This window comes from Halichoerus grypus, chromosome 4 (genome assembly GCF_964656455.1).
Source record: "Halichoerus grypus chromosome 4, mHalGry1.hap1.1, whole genome shotgun sequence".
Taxonomy (NCBI): Eukaryota; Metazoa; Chordata; class Mammalia; order Carnivora; family Phocidae; genus Halichoerus; species Halichoerus grypus.
The window spans coordinates 2,667,188-2,682,529 of record NC_135715.1 but is presented as its reverse complement, the minus strand read 5'-3'; the positions used below and the strand labels follow the sequence as shown (position 1 = coordinate 2,682,529).

Below are 15,342 nucleotides of genomic sequence, written 5' to 3'. Positions count from 1 at the left end.
TGTTTCTTGCTAATGATAAAAATGCCAAAAAACACTCTTCCACAGCCCCTAGCTATGCCTTAAGTGGAAGGAAGATTAATCATTTCACTTCATTTTTAGCTATATTTTACAAAAAGGACAAAAGGGTTTGGGATGCTATTACTATTTACACATAGTAATTCTGTTTGAATAAGGCAAATGCTCTTTTTTTTTCATGAAATTACTGTAATATCAAAAAAATGTAATTTGTGCACATTTTTTGGCTTTTTAAAAAAAATGAATTGATGTCTTGTTTTATAAATTTTCTGTATTTATTAGGAGAAAATTTTTGTCGCCTTATCTTTACCAACCATGTAATAAGCCTCATAGCTTTCCAACAGAGCTACTTGCCAAACAATTTTTTGCTTATTAAACCATGCTGAAACAAACAATAACAACTAAACATCAGCATTTACTTAAAATTTTAAGAATGAGGACTTCTGATTAGCCTGAGCCAAGATACTGTATTACCTATATGCATTCCCAAAGTCTAGACACTTGATACGTTCAATCATACCTTCTTCCAAAATCAGTGAACTAATTACTCCTTTTTTGATATTCATTGTACATTTATCAACCCAGTTTATCTCGTCCTTGAGTCTACTGTAGAAGGGAACTATATCTGTTAAAACATAGGGATTATCATTGTATACATATATATGTGCAATTTGTAATGTATTCTGTGTTATAGGTTTATTATTTAATTTCACCACTTCATCACTTTTGTACAGTGGCCAAGCAGATACCTCAAACTCCAGCATTTATGTTAAGTGCACTTGCACATTTTAGGCCCACTGGATCCAGATTTCATATTGGCAGTCACTGAGGGCAAAAGCAATATATTATAATAGAACGTATAAATATTTTTGATAAAACAGTCTATATTTTATAAAAACTATTATAACACTAAAGCTGTACCTCAAAAGTCTCAAAAATAATTTGATCAAATACTTTTTACAACTTTTTTTTTGTAGTTTTTAATTTTATTATGTTATGTTAGTCACCATACAATACATCATTAGTTTTTGATGTAGTGTTCCATGATCCATTGTTTTCATATAACACCCAGTGCTCCATGCAGTGCGTGCCCTCCTTAATACCCATCACCATGCTAACCCATCCCCCTATCCCCCTCCCCTCTAGAACCCTGTTTGTTTCTCAGAGTCCATAGTCTTTCGTGGTTCATCTCTCCCTCCAATTCCCCCCACCCATTTTTCCCTTCCTTCTCCTAATGTCCTCCATGTTATTCCTTATGTTCCACAAATAAGTGAAACCATATGATAATTGACTTTCTCTGCTTGACTTATTTCACTTAGCATAATCTCCTCCAGTCCCATCCATGTTGATGTAAAAGTTGGGTATTCATCTTTTCTGATGGCTGAGTAATATTCCATTATATATATGGACCACATCTTCTTTATCCATTCATCTGTTGAAGGGCATCTCGGCTCTTTCCACAGTTTGGCTATTGTGGACATTGCTGCTATGAACATTGGGGTGCATATGGCCCTTCTTTTCACTACATCTGTGTCTTTGGGGTAAATACCCAGGAGTGCAATTGCTGGGTCATAGGGTAGCTCTATTTTTAAACTTTTGAGGAACCTCCACACTGTTTTCCAAAGTGGCTGTACCAACTTGCATTCCCACCAACAGAGTAAGAGGGTTCCCCTTTCTCCACAACCTCTCCAACACTTGTTGTTTCTTTCCCTGTCCATTTTTGCCATTCTAACTGGTGTAAGGTGGTATCTCAGTGTGGTTTTGATTTGGATTTCCCTGATGGCTAATGATGATGAACATTTTTTCATGTGTCTGTTAGCCATTTGTATGTCTTCTTCAGAGAAGTGTCTGTTCATCTCTTCTGCCCACTTTTTGACTTGATTATTTGTTTTTTGGGTGTTGAGTTTGAGAAGTTCTTTATAGATCTTGGATACCAGCCCTTTATCTGTAGTGTCATTTGCAAATATCTTCTCCCATTCTGTGGGTTGCCTCTTTGTTCTGTTGACTGTTTCCTTTGCTGTGCAGAAGCTTTTTATCTTGATGAAGTCCCAAAAGTTCATTTTTGCTTTTGTTTCACTAGCTTTTGGAGATGTATCTTGAAAGAAGTTGCTGTGGCCGATGTCAAAGAGGTTACTGCCTATGTTCTCCTTTAGGATTTTGATGGATTTCTGTCTCACATTGAGGTCTTTCATCCACTTTGAGTTTATCTTTGTGAGTGGTGTTAGAGAACGGTCGAGTTTCATTCTTCTGCATGTGGCTGTCCAATTTTCCCAGCACCATTTATTGAAGAGACTGTCTTTTTTCCATTGCATGTTTTTTCCTGCTTTGTCAAAGATTATTTGACCATAGAGTTGAGGGTCCATATCTGGGCTCTCTGTTCTGTTCCATTGGTCTGTATGTCTGTTTTTGTGCCAGTACCATGCTGTCTTGGTGATCACAGCTTTGTAATATAGCTTGAAATCGGGCAACGTGATGCCCCCAGCTTTGTTTTTCTTTTTCAACATCTCCTTGGCGATTCGGGGTCTTTTCTGATTCCATACAAATTTTAGGATTGTTTGTTCCAGCACTTTGAAAAATGTCATTGGAATTTTGATCGGGATGGCGTTGAAGGTATAGATTGCTCTGGGTAGCATAGACATTTTAACAATGTTTATTCTTCCGATCCATGAGCATGGAATGTTTTTCCATCTTTTTGTGTCTTCTTCAATTTCTTTCATGAGTGTTTTGTAGTTCCTAGAGTATAGATCCTTTACCTCTTTGGTTAGGTTTATTCCCTTTTTACAACTTTTCAGAGGATCTATTTGTAGCTTTTTTAATGCTCTTATAGGAAAGTCTTTTGGCAAGCCATGACTCTTTCACTTGCCTGGAGTTTTTTGGGGTTTTTTTTGTTGTTGTTTTTGCATTCTTTTCCTGCTAGTCTATGACTTCACTGCTTTTCCTTAGTTCAATAATAACATCCTTGATTCTGTGCTGAGCGTGTTAGGGTCATCATATCTCAGGAATAGCAAGTTGTTAACTAACCATACTGAATTAACCATTTAATCACAGTGACCTCATGTCTTAAAAATTGTTCAAATTTAAATTCTATGAGAAACATAAAAGCACACTGATTTATAGAAAGTTTATAAACATTTCAGCCTTGAAAAAAAATGCCAACTGAAGAAGCTTAAGCTATTTTATTTATTGAAGATGCTACTTTTTATAATATAAAAATACCCTTAACTGGTGAAACAGTGGTGAAACTGGGGTGGTCTTTCATTTCTTAGGCTTTTCTTATACCTTGGCCCCAATCTTGGAAAGCATTAGAGTAATACGTTGATATGAAGATATTTAGCCCTTGTATAGAAATTCATCATAAGGAGGTAAATCCGCAGAAGCAAATGCAACCCAAACTTCTGAACAACCTAAACACCTTTTATGAATAAATTATAAATGATTATGAGTGCAGGGGAACACACATAATTTTGCATTGTGATCATTTTATTTTATACCGTGATTATAACATTATAAAATTGATGTACTTGTGGAAAACAATATGCAAAAATAGAAATAGCAGTTTGTGGTGGTGCTTTTATTCACACTCAAGAGTGTCTTTCCAATTTAAAGATCACTGTTTTTGCTAAACCATTCACAGGGCGACATGGGACTGCCGGGACCCAATGGGATTCCATCAGACACCCACCATGCCATCATCGGACCCATGAAGGAAATGTTCCACCCAGATCAATATAAGGTAAAGAGGCTTCAGCAAAATTGACTGTATTCCCAATAGAACTAAAATAAGGAGAAGGAAAAAAAAAAAGGAACTTTCTTCAATCTTTTTAAAACAATCACAGAGCCAGAGCCCTCACCATCCAACTGGTACATCGTGCAGGAAAACACTGCCCACAATCACACGGGTGCACCCATCCCTCATCTTCAAAAGTTGTGACAAATTTGAGACAATACGAGAATTCGTGAAACAATCTCGAATATGCATGCAGATCCCTGTGCAGGCGTAGGTTAGTGGTCAGAGGCATAATTCAAAGCCAGGATATGGAACTATTTGAGCAAAATGTTGTATTTGGCAAAATAAACCTACTTTTACTCTTTGCTGACATGGAGCATTGTTGTGGGTGTTTTTGCATCAAAGTCAGTTTTCTGACTTTTATAATTCCGTTAATATTTTGTCTGATAAAAAGTATAGTCTTGGAGTCTAAAACCCCCCACTTTACCACTTATTCACTCAGACGGGCCACTGAACCATCACAAGTGTTCGAGCGCCCTTGTGCCCAATGAAGATGGTAATGCCGACCTCGTATTGCTGAGGAGTGGAGACCACAGTGAAAACCCCAGATTAGGTCGGGCACAGATAGTGCCTGGGAACCAAAGTGAAAACCCCAAACAGAATCTAATTCCAGCTCTCAAGTATCTGTCCGGATGGGGATTGGGTGCACGGCCGTGGGTGGGAGAAGGCAGGCCTCAGGGAGCTGTGCCTGAGCTGTCCCGGAATGCAGGGAAAATGCGTCCGGAGCAGGCGGTCGTGAGCCAGCTGAGGTTAGAGCAGGACGCCCCTGGACAACCAGGCAGGAGGGGGGCCCCATCCAGTCATAGGTGGGATCCAGGCAGGACTCTGGCTCCTGATGGTGCCCTGACCGTCAGCCAGGTTTCCAGTCTCAGGATGGGTGCCAAGGATGGATCGAGGCCAGAGCAGGTTGAATCGATGTGAGGTGCTCAAGCTTGCACCTCACATTTCCTTCATCTTCTGCAACCAGGGTGGGCTGGGGCCGGGGCCCGGCCAGCCTGCGGGAGGCTGCCACAGGGGGATGGGGATCCTGGGCACTGTCCCAGCAGAGATGGGAAAGGAACCCAGTTGGTCACTACGTTTTTTCATGTAAATGAAAGATCTTTCAGATCATATAAAATTAACACTGCTTTCCAAATAAAGTCTCTTTTGCTTGGGATTTTAGTACATACAAAATGTGTCTTTTTCTCAGAGGACCCACCTAAGAATATCTTATTCAAACAAATATTCTGGTCAGGGGCTGTATGCTCCAACACAGCACGTCCGGTCTGCCGGCCGCTGGGGTCGGGGGGAGACCCAGTGACCCCACGCAGAGAAGACAGGCAGCCTCACAATCGTGTGAAACATAACACGTGATTTAACGGCTAATGTGAAGATCCAGAAGAAAGCGCACCTTTTTTCTCTTGAATTTTGAAGCTGCAAAGTGTAGGACTTGTTTATTCTGATGCATTTATAATCATTGTTTACGGTTTCACTAAATACTTCCGGGGACCACAAACCCTGATCCATCGTTTCTATTCTTGAATTAACGGCCTTACATTTCATTGTCTTCACAGGGTGAAAAGGGGAGTGATGGGGAGCCGGGAGTAAAAGTAAGTTGAGCAGTCGCTCCTCACTGGGGCCCCCAGCTCTCAGTGTCCCCACGCGCTTTGGCAGCATCCACCTGTTACTCCGAGCCACGCTCGCTTTGCTGCTTCCTTTCAGAGAACGGTTTTAGACTATCTTCCCTTTTGCATCACAAACACCAGCTAAACAACATTTCCTGGGGTTCATGAACAGAACCTCAGTGCATCCGGAGCACAGGTGTGGGGCTTGAGGCCCCGGCAGGTTTGGCGGCGGCTTCCATTCTGGGTCCAGCGCATGATGCCCTGCTGTCTCGTCCTTGTCACGCCTGCCCCGTGTTCCCAGCCCTCCCGGCGTCACCGGCTACGTGACGATGCCGGTGGGGTCTGGGACTGACGATAATCCAGGCCTCCTGGCCGACTCTCTGTGACCCTGTGTGGCGCTGGGGTGGACTGGGGGCCCCAGGAGGCAGGCTGGCCAGTGGGGGGGCTGGAACCCCCAAGCGGGGGAAGCGTGACGGGCCGGCTGCCTGATATCTCTGTTCTCTCCTAGGGCATATCCTTGAGGGGAGAAGAAGGAGTCATGGGTTTTTCAGGCCCACGGGTAAGCCTTGCGTTCTGTAACTGTGGTTTGTTTGGTGTGTGTTTTAAGCAGACTGCATTTTTCAGAGCAGTTTTGGGTTCCCCGTGAGGTTGAGGTAAAGGTACAGAGATGTCGCGTACGCCCTCCCTCCCCCCACCTCGCACAGCCTCCCCCCTCCCAGCGGCCCGACCAGAGTGGCCCCCAGGGACTGCCATCTGAGGCTGTGCCCCCCCATTGGAGGAAGGCGGGAGCAGAACAGAGACCTCACCACTTCTGTCAGGGAGGCTAACCGAACCTGAGCGGGCAACCCTGTGGACTGGCTCCAACACAAGAACGTGATTCTTGTTTCCGGGAGAGTCCAACAGAAGTGTCCCTAGCAGGACGGGGGAGGTCAGGGGAGTGTCTCCCCCAGGGAGATTCAGCACCTGTGGCTCCCATGCCCGAGGGCACACCTCCTCCTTTGGAGTGTGGCCTGAAATGACACTGCCACTTCTGCCCTCCCTCCATCGGCCAGACCTTGGTCACCTGCCCAGCCGAGGGACAGGGAGCTGGGAAGCGTGGCCAGAGCCATGGCCAGAACGGAGAAGGCGGCCTGGTGGTGACTCTCTGGTAGGCGCTACCACTAAGAAGACACACATTAGAATCTTCGAAAATAGGAAGAGACTCCCGAGAATGATGGAGTGCAGGCCTTGCTCTGTCTCTGCTGGTTGAACCCTACCGTCCTTATCAATTTCTCCATATTTCCTTAAGGGGCAGATATGATGCATTGCATGAAAGTGTCACTAAAATGACCCACCTCCTTTAGAAAATAAAAAGAATCTCCGGATGGCTTTGCGATTTCCTAGTAGAGTGTTTTCTGTTAGCCCGTGTCAGGGCCGTAACCGTGCCGTCCGGAAAACGTGGCTGCGTGTTCTGAGCTGGTGCTCCTCTTTTCTGTTCCATCCAGGGTGCTGCGGGCTTCGATGGTGAGAAAGGTTCTCCGGGACAAAAAGTAAGTCGGATGCACGAAACACAATCTGCCCCGGGGCTGACACATCTTACAAAGGTCAAACACTATGAGGACTGTGCTATCCCAGGGAAAGAAACTGTGCCCCAGAAAAACACATTTAAAACCCTGCGTAAATCATCCTTCCTCCCAGATCATTTGCGATGCCCGAGTCAGACCACTCACCTTTTTGCTCACCTTTGCAAACCGGCGCGTTGGTTCTGTCCTTTGGCGGCGGCCCATGCGTCACCGTGCACCACTCTTGGGAAAGTTGCCGATGTGGCGGCCGAGTGTCTACCTGCATTTTTCATATGTTGATCTCACACGTTTTGACACTGTATCTTCGGTGATGACCCGATTGGTTATTTTCATTCTGTGTTCCGTGGACAGATTTTTGGCAGTTTTTTAAAAGGAATTGTTAGGTGAGAAATGTGTTCTGAATCTGGATCAGACTTAGGATCGTCTGAGCGCTTGGTCATCTGAGAGGGTACGTGTAGAAATAGTTCTCTTAGTGAGTAATGAGGTTCCCTATTTACTGTTTCTGGTGATTCTCCTTCCCGTTGTGGAAGCCAGCACTCTCCCGGCTCTGTGGGCATCGTTTCGGATGCCCGCGAGCCCCCAGAGGACGTGCATCTGCCCCTGCATGTAATTGCATGGGGAATAGCGCACCTCCACCACTCTGCCATCTGGTTTTCTCGGCACCGTTCTTGGAGATGACCCCTGCATGTAATTGCATGGGGAATAGCGCACCTCCACCACTCTGCCATCTGGTTTTCTCGGCACCGTTCTTGGAGATGACCCCACGCGAGCGCGTCCACGTCCACGTAGTTCTGTGCAGCTTGTGAAGGGGCAGGACGAGGATGCGACGTGTGTGCACAGGACCCCTCTCCAGGCCTCCCACTGCTTGCCATGTGCAACCATCACACTGTCCTCGTTACAGTGCGTGCCTCTCAGGGCCCGTGGGCTCACGTGTCCCTCATTCAGGCCTGGTAGGTGCCTAGAAATAGACTTTAAAAATCGACTCAGCCTCTGAATCAGGACTCCGTTGAATCCTGCTCATGGCTTCATCGCAGGATGGTGGTGGGACTTTAGGAGAACCAGAAGGACGTGGGGCTCATCCGTGTCCCGCGGGGAGCTCCCCCTGTCTATCTGGGGACCGCAGATGGCCTTGGCCTCCCAGCCTTGTTTTCCGACCTCGCTGGTTCTGGGCACAGCCCTGTGAGCCCTCCGCATGGGCTCTGACCACTCGCAATGGGACCAGCCTTGATTCCTTCCTGCAGCCTTGGCTGGTCTTCTTCCCGTTTCTGTCCTTTTATCCCAAAGTCAGGCCAGGGAGCTGACACCAGGGTTTCCCTAATGACACCCATTTCTCATGACATTAGGAGCTGGTAGGGGTGTCCCCAAGGGCAGGGTACCTGAAGGACAGCTGTCCAGGCTATACCCCAACAAAGGCCAGAAAGCCAAGTTCCAGCGTTCAGGATTTCAGTAATCAAGTGAAGGGACAGAGGACTAAGCAAACGTGAGCATCTGTACGTAATCTGTCTCCACCCACCAACATAACTGAAGTGCTGTTGCTAATACTTTCATTGCTGGCCATGTGCTAGTGAAGTGACAATTATGATTTTTTCCTACACCCAACACTAACAAGTTATAGGCTTTTAAAGAGCAGATGCACACGGCGGCCCCCTGGAACTCATTGTCTCTGTGAGACAAGATGCTCGGCAGACACCACCTGGGGCCTCTCCCTGCTGTGGCCAGATGGGAGGACCGACGGCCCACAGCCTCCAGGGGATGACGGGGACACTTCCGGCCGAGCAGGACGTCTCTGTGGGGAGACAGTTTACTCGACTGTACAAATAGGAAATGCCTGGGACACACATGAATGGCGAGTCACCTGCTTGTCAGCCCGCACAGCATCTCAGACGGGACCGCTGGGCGCCCTCCTCCTGGACAAGTTGCCGTTATTCCTGACTGGCTGTCCAGTTACTAATCCAGTCCCCAGATAATTCCTCCTTGACCACGCACCCCTTGCTTCCCCCGCCCCTGTTGTCATGTCTGCACCTAGAAACACAAAGAGAACCCGTTAGCTGCCAGGGGTCTCAGATGAGCCACGAGTGCGAGTTTTCCCCTTTACGCTGCTGAGTCATACCTAATACTCGGCCCACCCCCACCCCCAGTCAATTCCCCTGCTGCTGAGAACTCACAGCGAAACTCCTAGATCATTGTGTTGGCTTTGGGGTTACAGCTGCCAGTAGTCTCGGCGAGAGGACCCCTGAGCGCTTCAACTGTGCCCTTTCTCCTCTTGGTTTTCCGGAATAGCCGGTTCATTCCAAACCGCTCAGACAAACGTCAGAAGTGTTGGTGCTGTTTTGGCGCATTCGACACGGGGGGTGAGCATGTCGTGGGGGGGGGGGCTGCTCGGTGATGACATCACACGCAGCGGATGACGCTCGGGCCACAGGGCGACAGGCACGTTTGGGGCGTCCCGCGCCGTGTCCGGGCTGGATTGTTTTTGCTGGGCGCACGCGCAGCTCAGACCGAGCGCCTCGCTGCCCGCTCCTGTCCCTGGCAAGCTCCTGCAGGACTCCTTGCCTATCTGAGAGCTGGCCTCAAAGGAAGTCCATTTAGCGTCAGAGACGTTTGCCTTCGCTTCTGAATCTGCAGCTCCACCTGGTGTGAAAGGAAACCAATCTGTCCGCATCAAAGGCCCGCCACGAAAAGTGACTTTACGGCCGTCCGTGTTCATCCCAGACAGCAGGACTTCCAGCATACGTGCTCTGGCGTTTCACAGTAACCCGTGAAATAATCAGAGTGCACCTGGCACCAGCACATAGTCTTTAGCAAGAGGGAATGAATTTCTAGATTTGGTAAAAAGCTTTACAGTGTATCTCCATCCATGATGCGCTCAGGAGGGTAAGCGTTCTCCTTCAATAAACACTCAAGGGAATTAGAAAGCAGTCCTTTGCCCTTTTTAAATGAAGAGAAAAATTCTAAATTAAGAAGCGTTAATGCTTCTGTTTGGCGTTAACTAAAAGTTTTCAAAGCCCACCTTGGGGGAAGGTTTTACTAGATGGTCAATCATAAGGTCAGTGACATGGGGCCTCCGGGCCTCCTGAAGGACGCAGTGGGAAGGACACAGTAGCCTCTGTGAACAATTCCTGCTCAGAAGGTGAACCTGAGGGGCGCCTGGGTGGCTCAGTCGTTGGGCGTCTGCCTTCGGCTCAGGTCATGATCCCAGGGTCCTGGGATCGAGCCCCACATCAGGCTCCCTGCTCCGTGGAAAGCCTGCTTCTCCCTCTCCTACTCCCCCTGCTTGTGTTCCTTCTCTCGCTGTATCTCTCTCTGTCAAATAAATAAATAAAATCTTTAAAAAAAAAAAAAGGTGAACCTGAGCCCAGTGAAGCCCGTAGATCTCGTGGCCACTTGAGAGGAAGTACGCAGGACCGAGGAGCACCACACGGTGCCACGAGCAAGGAACGGACCGCTCGCACCACGGGGCCGTGCAGCACCAACGGCCTGGTGTCTCCAACAATGGTGGAAACGTTACCGAGAGAGAGGAGGAAACTATGATGATGACACTTAGAGACCTGTCAGCCAAGTGTCATCTTTGGACTTTGGATCCTGATTTAGACAAATCCACTTTAAAAAAAAAAAAACATTTTTGAGACCCAAATCAGGGAAAATTGGGCGTAGAGTGGGTACTAGGTGATTTTAATGAATGGGGAGTGTTATTAGACATAATAATGGCATTGTGTCACTTCTTTAAATCCTGTTAGAGGTACAAATAAGCACTGAGCCTCTTTCTTTCAGGGAAGCAGAGGACTGGATGGTTATCAAGGCCCCGACGGGCCCCCAGGACCCAAGGTGAGCTCGGTCTTCCTTTGGCTGGCATTCGGATCACCTGCCAATCACCCTGTTGGAGGAGGCATCCTCCATCCTGTGTGATACACGATAAGCCAGCACACGACACCCAGCTCTGGACAGATGCGGTGGACACGGGTTTATTAGTCACATGCGTCAAGGCCTCACGATGCTGCGTGCCACGCAGGGGCATTTGGAAGTCACAGCCTGGGGCAGAGCGAACCAGTGGGGCTGTGGGAGCAGGCTTCGTAGTAACAAGAGGGTGGGATACCCCCGTTCCCAAGGGAGAATATGATTAACTTGTGTGAATAGTTCCATGGGCTGGCAGGGAGGTGACACCCATCGGTTGAGGACTAGGTGGGACACAGCTGGTCCAGTGATGGGGATCCAGCCAGGTGGGGAGACTCCTCCTGGGGAGAGGGGCATATCTGGTGAGGACAGGGCAATTCAGTGGTTAGGCCTTTGGGGCCCTGGGAGACTCAAGAAAGTTTAGGTCTTACCATCCAGATGGTATTAGGTCAGGGTATCGTGGTATCGCACCTGCCCCCCTATGGGGGTGCCCAGATACCGTGATCAATAATGGAGTCATCTGACAATACAGAAAATAGCCAGCTGACCGCCTCTGGTCCTTGACAAGGATTTCAAAGTGAGATTAGTGTCTGCCCACTTTGTTGCCTCTTGGTGCGTCCGGCTGGTGTCCCTGCAAATACGCAGAGCATCCAAAAGTCCACAGGCGGGTCTCACATTCTTCTGTTTTCCTCTTCTCTCCTCCAGGGAGAAGTGGGTAACCGCGGCCCCCCAGGTGCACCTGCTTACCTCCCTTACCCCTCCCTAATTAAAGGTTCGTATGTCTGCATCACACACGCATTCTCTTGTTTCGGACCCAGTTGTGAACTTGCAAGAAAGGTTTTCTAAGCAAAACAAAACAGAACAAAAAAGATGTTTAGAACATACCCTTTGGAGAACAGGAGTCTCATGTACAAGGGCCCTCACTGCTTGAATGTGGTGTCCCGGAGAGACGCCCATTTCACCTCTGCCAGAGAGAGTGCCCCCGGCACTCAGCAGAGACCCCTTCCCTGGGAGACGCCCTCGTTTCTGCGTACCTTGTGCAGCCTCTGCTTTGCCATCTGCACTGTCACTGAGAAGCCCAGGCCTCCTGGACCTCGGGCTCATGGCAACAGCCCCAGCCACCCTCACTCCTTTCTGCCCCATGGGCACCGAGATGCTTCTGCCCTCCGCTTGCCAGTCTGAACCCCAAATTGGCCATAATCCGTAGTCTGTAAACAGCCACATCCTTTGAACCTTCGTGGAATCCCCATGTGTTTGCATGTGACCAACTGCCCAGAAGATGCTCCCACTGTCCCAGTGGACCCCTGAGTGTAAGTGAAGGGTTTTGCATGTGGTGTGGCTAATGCCCATGTCATTATTTTACTCAGCCTTCCAGACTGGCAGGATCGTACCAAAATATTCTAATTCTATGATAAGAGCAGTGACCTCAGAACCTTTTTGAATATGAGTCCTTCTAGGTTAAAAAAAAAAATATTTTCAGCACCCGTCTGAATAATCGTATGAATATGGACTTATGGATAATTTATCCGTGTTGTATGGAGCTCCATGAGGGCAGCGATTTTCACCATCGTGGTTCACTGCAGCATCCCCAGTTTCTGGAAGGGTACCAGGCAGATAGTAGGTTACCGGAATGGACTGAACAGTGTACGTACCTCAGATGCCTCAGAAAGGGATTTTTAAAGACTGAGTGTTTTAAAATAAAGGTGGTCTAATATTTTCTTCCTGCACCTAGCAGATCAGCTGACTCCCTGCTTTATATGCCCAGAGGTCAAACACTCCCTCTCCTGAGTGGTGGGGACTGTCTGTCCATTTAACAACAACCTTTGCATGTGTTTGTCCAACACTGATGAGAACATAGACTAGCACAGGGCTGAGGACAGAGCCCGGCGAGCCCCCGAGAGAAGAACGCCCAACGCAAAGATAGCTGTGTTTCATGCGTTCTTGCCAATTAACACATCCGGGTAAATGAGCATATTTGGGATCCATGCTCAACACCTCAGACCGCCCTCCCTGGGTGGCTAGCGCACCCCTCCTGACTGTGGAGTCCAACTGTGGTGTGCCTGCCAAGCCAGAAACCCCAGGAAAAGGAGCATGAGGTCCACTCACTGTTAATGATTAGGGTGAAATCGAAATACTGCCTTTTGAGGCTTCGGGAACATAATTTTTTTAATTAATGTGGGCCATTTTTCAAAAATGTCCCTGACCGAGAGCCCAGAATCCATCCACTCCCTGTTCTCACCACCGCATATTTCTGAAACCACACTGGGAAGGTGATGGTTTTAAATTGGTGAGTTGTCAGGCGAGGGCCCCTGAGCACCACAGGCTGACTAATGAGCAGGTTCCCTCAGGGAAGAGAAGAAAATAAACGTATCTTCACAGAGTAGCCTTGCAGGAGCTTGTCAAGACCCAGAAGGCTGGAGGAGACTTGTATTTTTTTTTTCTTAATGATTGCAAGTGAACTAAAACAATTAATCTTGGTCTTCTCCCAAACAAATGAGAAGGTCTGTGGTTTGCATTTATTTTGTCTCCTCTGACTCATTCCTGATGGCTAGCGTTTATGCAGTGCTCACGGGGCGCGGGCAGGGGTCTCAGTCACTCTCCTCACTCCTGTTGATTATTTACTTTTCCTAACCACCCCCTGAGATGGGGACTGATGGTAGCCCTGTTTTGCTGGTGGAGAAATTGAGGCACAGAACTCTAGATCACGGGCGTAAAGAGTGGAGGAACCGCGTTCAGACGCAGGCAGTCCTGTTCTAAGTGGGGGGCCTGTCTCGGTTGCAGGTGCCAGAGGTGACCCAGGATTCCCAGGGACCCACGGGGAGCCCGGAAGCCGGGGTGCACCAGGAGACCCGGGCCCACCCGGCCTCCCCGGCACGTCCGTCAGAGATGAAGGTAATAGACTCCGTGATATCAAATGTGTGCCCCCACCCGGGTGTTCCCACAGAGACCCGGCCCCTTCCTGACCGCTCGGCTCTGCCGCTGGGCTCTCACAGACGAGGCTCGGCGGCTCGAAGCGGCCCGAGCGCGTGCGTCACAGGCCGTCTGGGGAGCGGTCCCCCTGCGACGGCGCCCCCACGGGGCCTGGCTGTGCCGCTGACAGCGACTGGCATGACGCTGCGGGCTGGCCGGGCGAGCGTGGGCAGCTGTCCGGTCAGGGTTACAACTCACACCATCATCTGGGGCTTTTTTGAGGGGGAAGTAAGGTGATGAAATCTACCAACAGCATCCACCCTTAAGTCACTGACTGGACTGTAGACCCGCCAGTCCTGGTGGCCCCCGGGGGACGGGAATGCCAACCCAGATGTTCTGTATCCCAAGTCTCATGCTGCTGGTGGTCGCTGTTGCATTTTCAGATGGGAGGAGAGGCTTACCGGGTGAAATGGGCCCCAAAGGCTTCATAGGAGACCCAGGCATCCCTGCGCTGTACCCCGGGCCACCGGGCACCGATGGAAGGCCAGGACTCCCAGGACCCCCAGGGCCTGCCGGACCACCGGGACCAGACGGTAAGGGGAAGGAAATGCGGGTTCGGACAGAGCAGCCTGGCCCCTGCCAGAGGTGTGCAGGGATTCTCTGCTAAATAATTCCATGAACCAACACAGTAGGCATTGCACTGGGGTGTGGCAGGTGCTCTGGGCTGCAAACAGAAAAGCCGCTGAGTACCAGCAGGCCCGTGGACGTTACCCAGTAGGGTTTGGCCGACTGTGGCTCCGGTGAGGTCAGCCCTGCGGTGGAACATCTGAGCGGCGCAGTCTGGAAGCAGGTGCAAGCTGACAGCTGCCGGGCATCTCTGTGATACGTTCCGTCACCTTCTCCCAGGGTGGAGGCCTCCTGCCTTGACTTGTAGCCTCTCTCCTCTGTCTTAGTGATCTTAGGCAGACTTGATCATCTGCCTTCTCAGCCCATGCAGGGCCAAACCTATCCCCGACAGTAGTCGACAGACGAGGGGGCGGCATTCCTCGAATGAGACGTGGCCAAGGCCGAGAGGCAGGACTGGGAGTGTCTATAAACCAGACAAGCATGAGCTCCTGGGGCCCATGCTGCCTGGGGCAGCATCGGATCCTCGTGCAGAGTGGCTTTCCAGGTTCCCGTGTTTCCATGGCTCCTCTTTTAGTGGAGAACGCTCCGAGGAGGCAGGGAACCGTGAGGCTGTCTTTCAGCTTGCATCAAAAATGGTTATCTCTTCGGCTTCCAGGTTTAAAGGGTGGTTTTAGACATTGTAAAATCTCCTAACAGGAACATCTCATCCCCTCAAGAGTTTGGATAAACGAGGCTTTGGAAGAAAACGTGAGGTCACAATGTCTTTCTCTGTGATATGGTCCACAGTTTATCAGCCTCTTTTCGAAATATTTGGCTTTAAATTCCCTGGTATCCTGTCCCCTCCCCCATGATCTCTTAGAGCTTCCTCTCTTCAGGCAGGGAGAGCATCACGTTGCTGACAGATAGTGTTTGATCTCAGTTCCAGGTCGGGCTCAGATCTGTGCTT

At 49.1% G+C, this 15,342-nt stretch overlaps 1 protein-coding gene across 2 annotated transcripts in view; it reads left to right on the top strand.

Moving 5' to 3' along the window:
- Positions 1-15,342, top strand: part of COL4A2 (collagen type IV alpha 2 chain) — a 169,083-nt gene that overhangs the window by 117,745 nt on the left and 35,996 nt on the right. For both annotated transcript variants that reach the window (XM_078070082.1, XM_036091057.2), the window contains exons 13-20: positions 3,650-3,748; positions 5,356-5,391; positions 5,915-5,965; positions 6,891-6,935; positions 10,740-10,793; positions 11,565-11,631; positions 13,641-13,751; positions 14,213-14,362. In XM_078070082.1, coding sequence (XP_077926208.1) covers positions 3,650-3,748; positions 5,356-5,391; positions 5,915-5,965; positions 6,891-6,935; positions 10,740-10,793; positions 11,565-11,631; positions 13,641-13,751; positions 14,213-14,362 — 613 coding nt within the window. The remainder of the gene's footprint in view (positions 1-3,649; positions 3,749-5,355; positions 5,392-5,914; positions 5,966-6,890; positions 6,936-10,739; positions 10,794-11,564; positions 11,632-13,640; positions 13,752-14,212; positions 14,363-15,342) is intronic.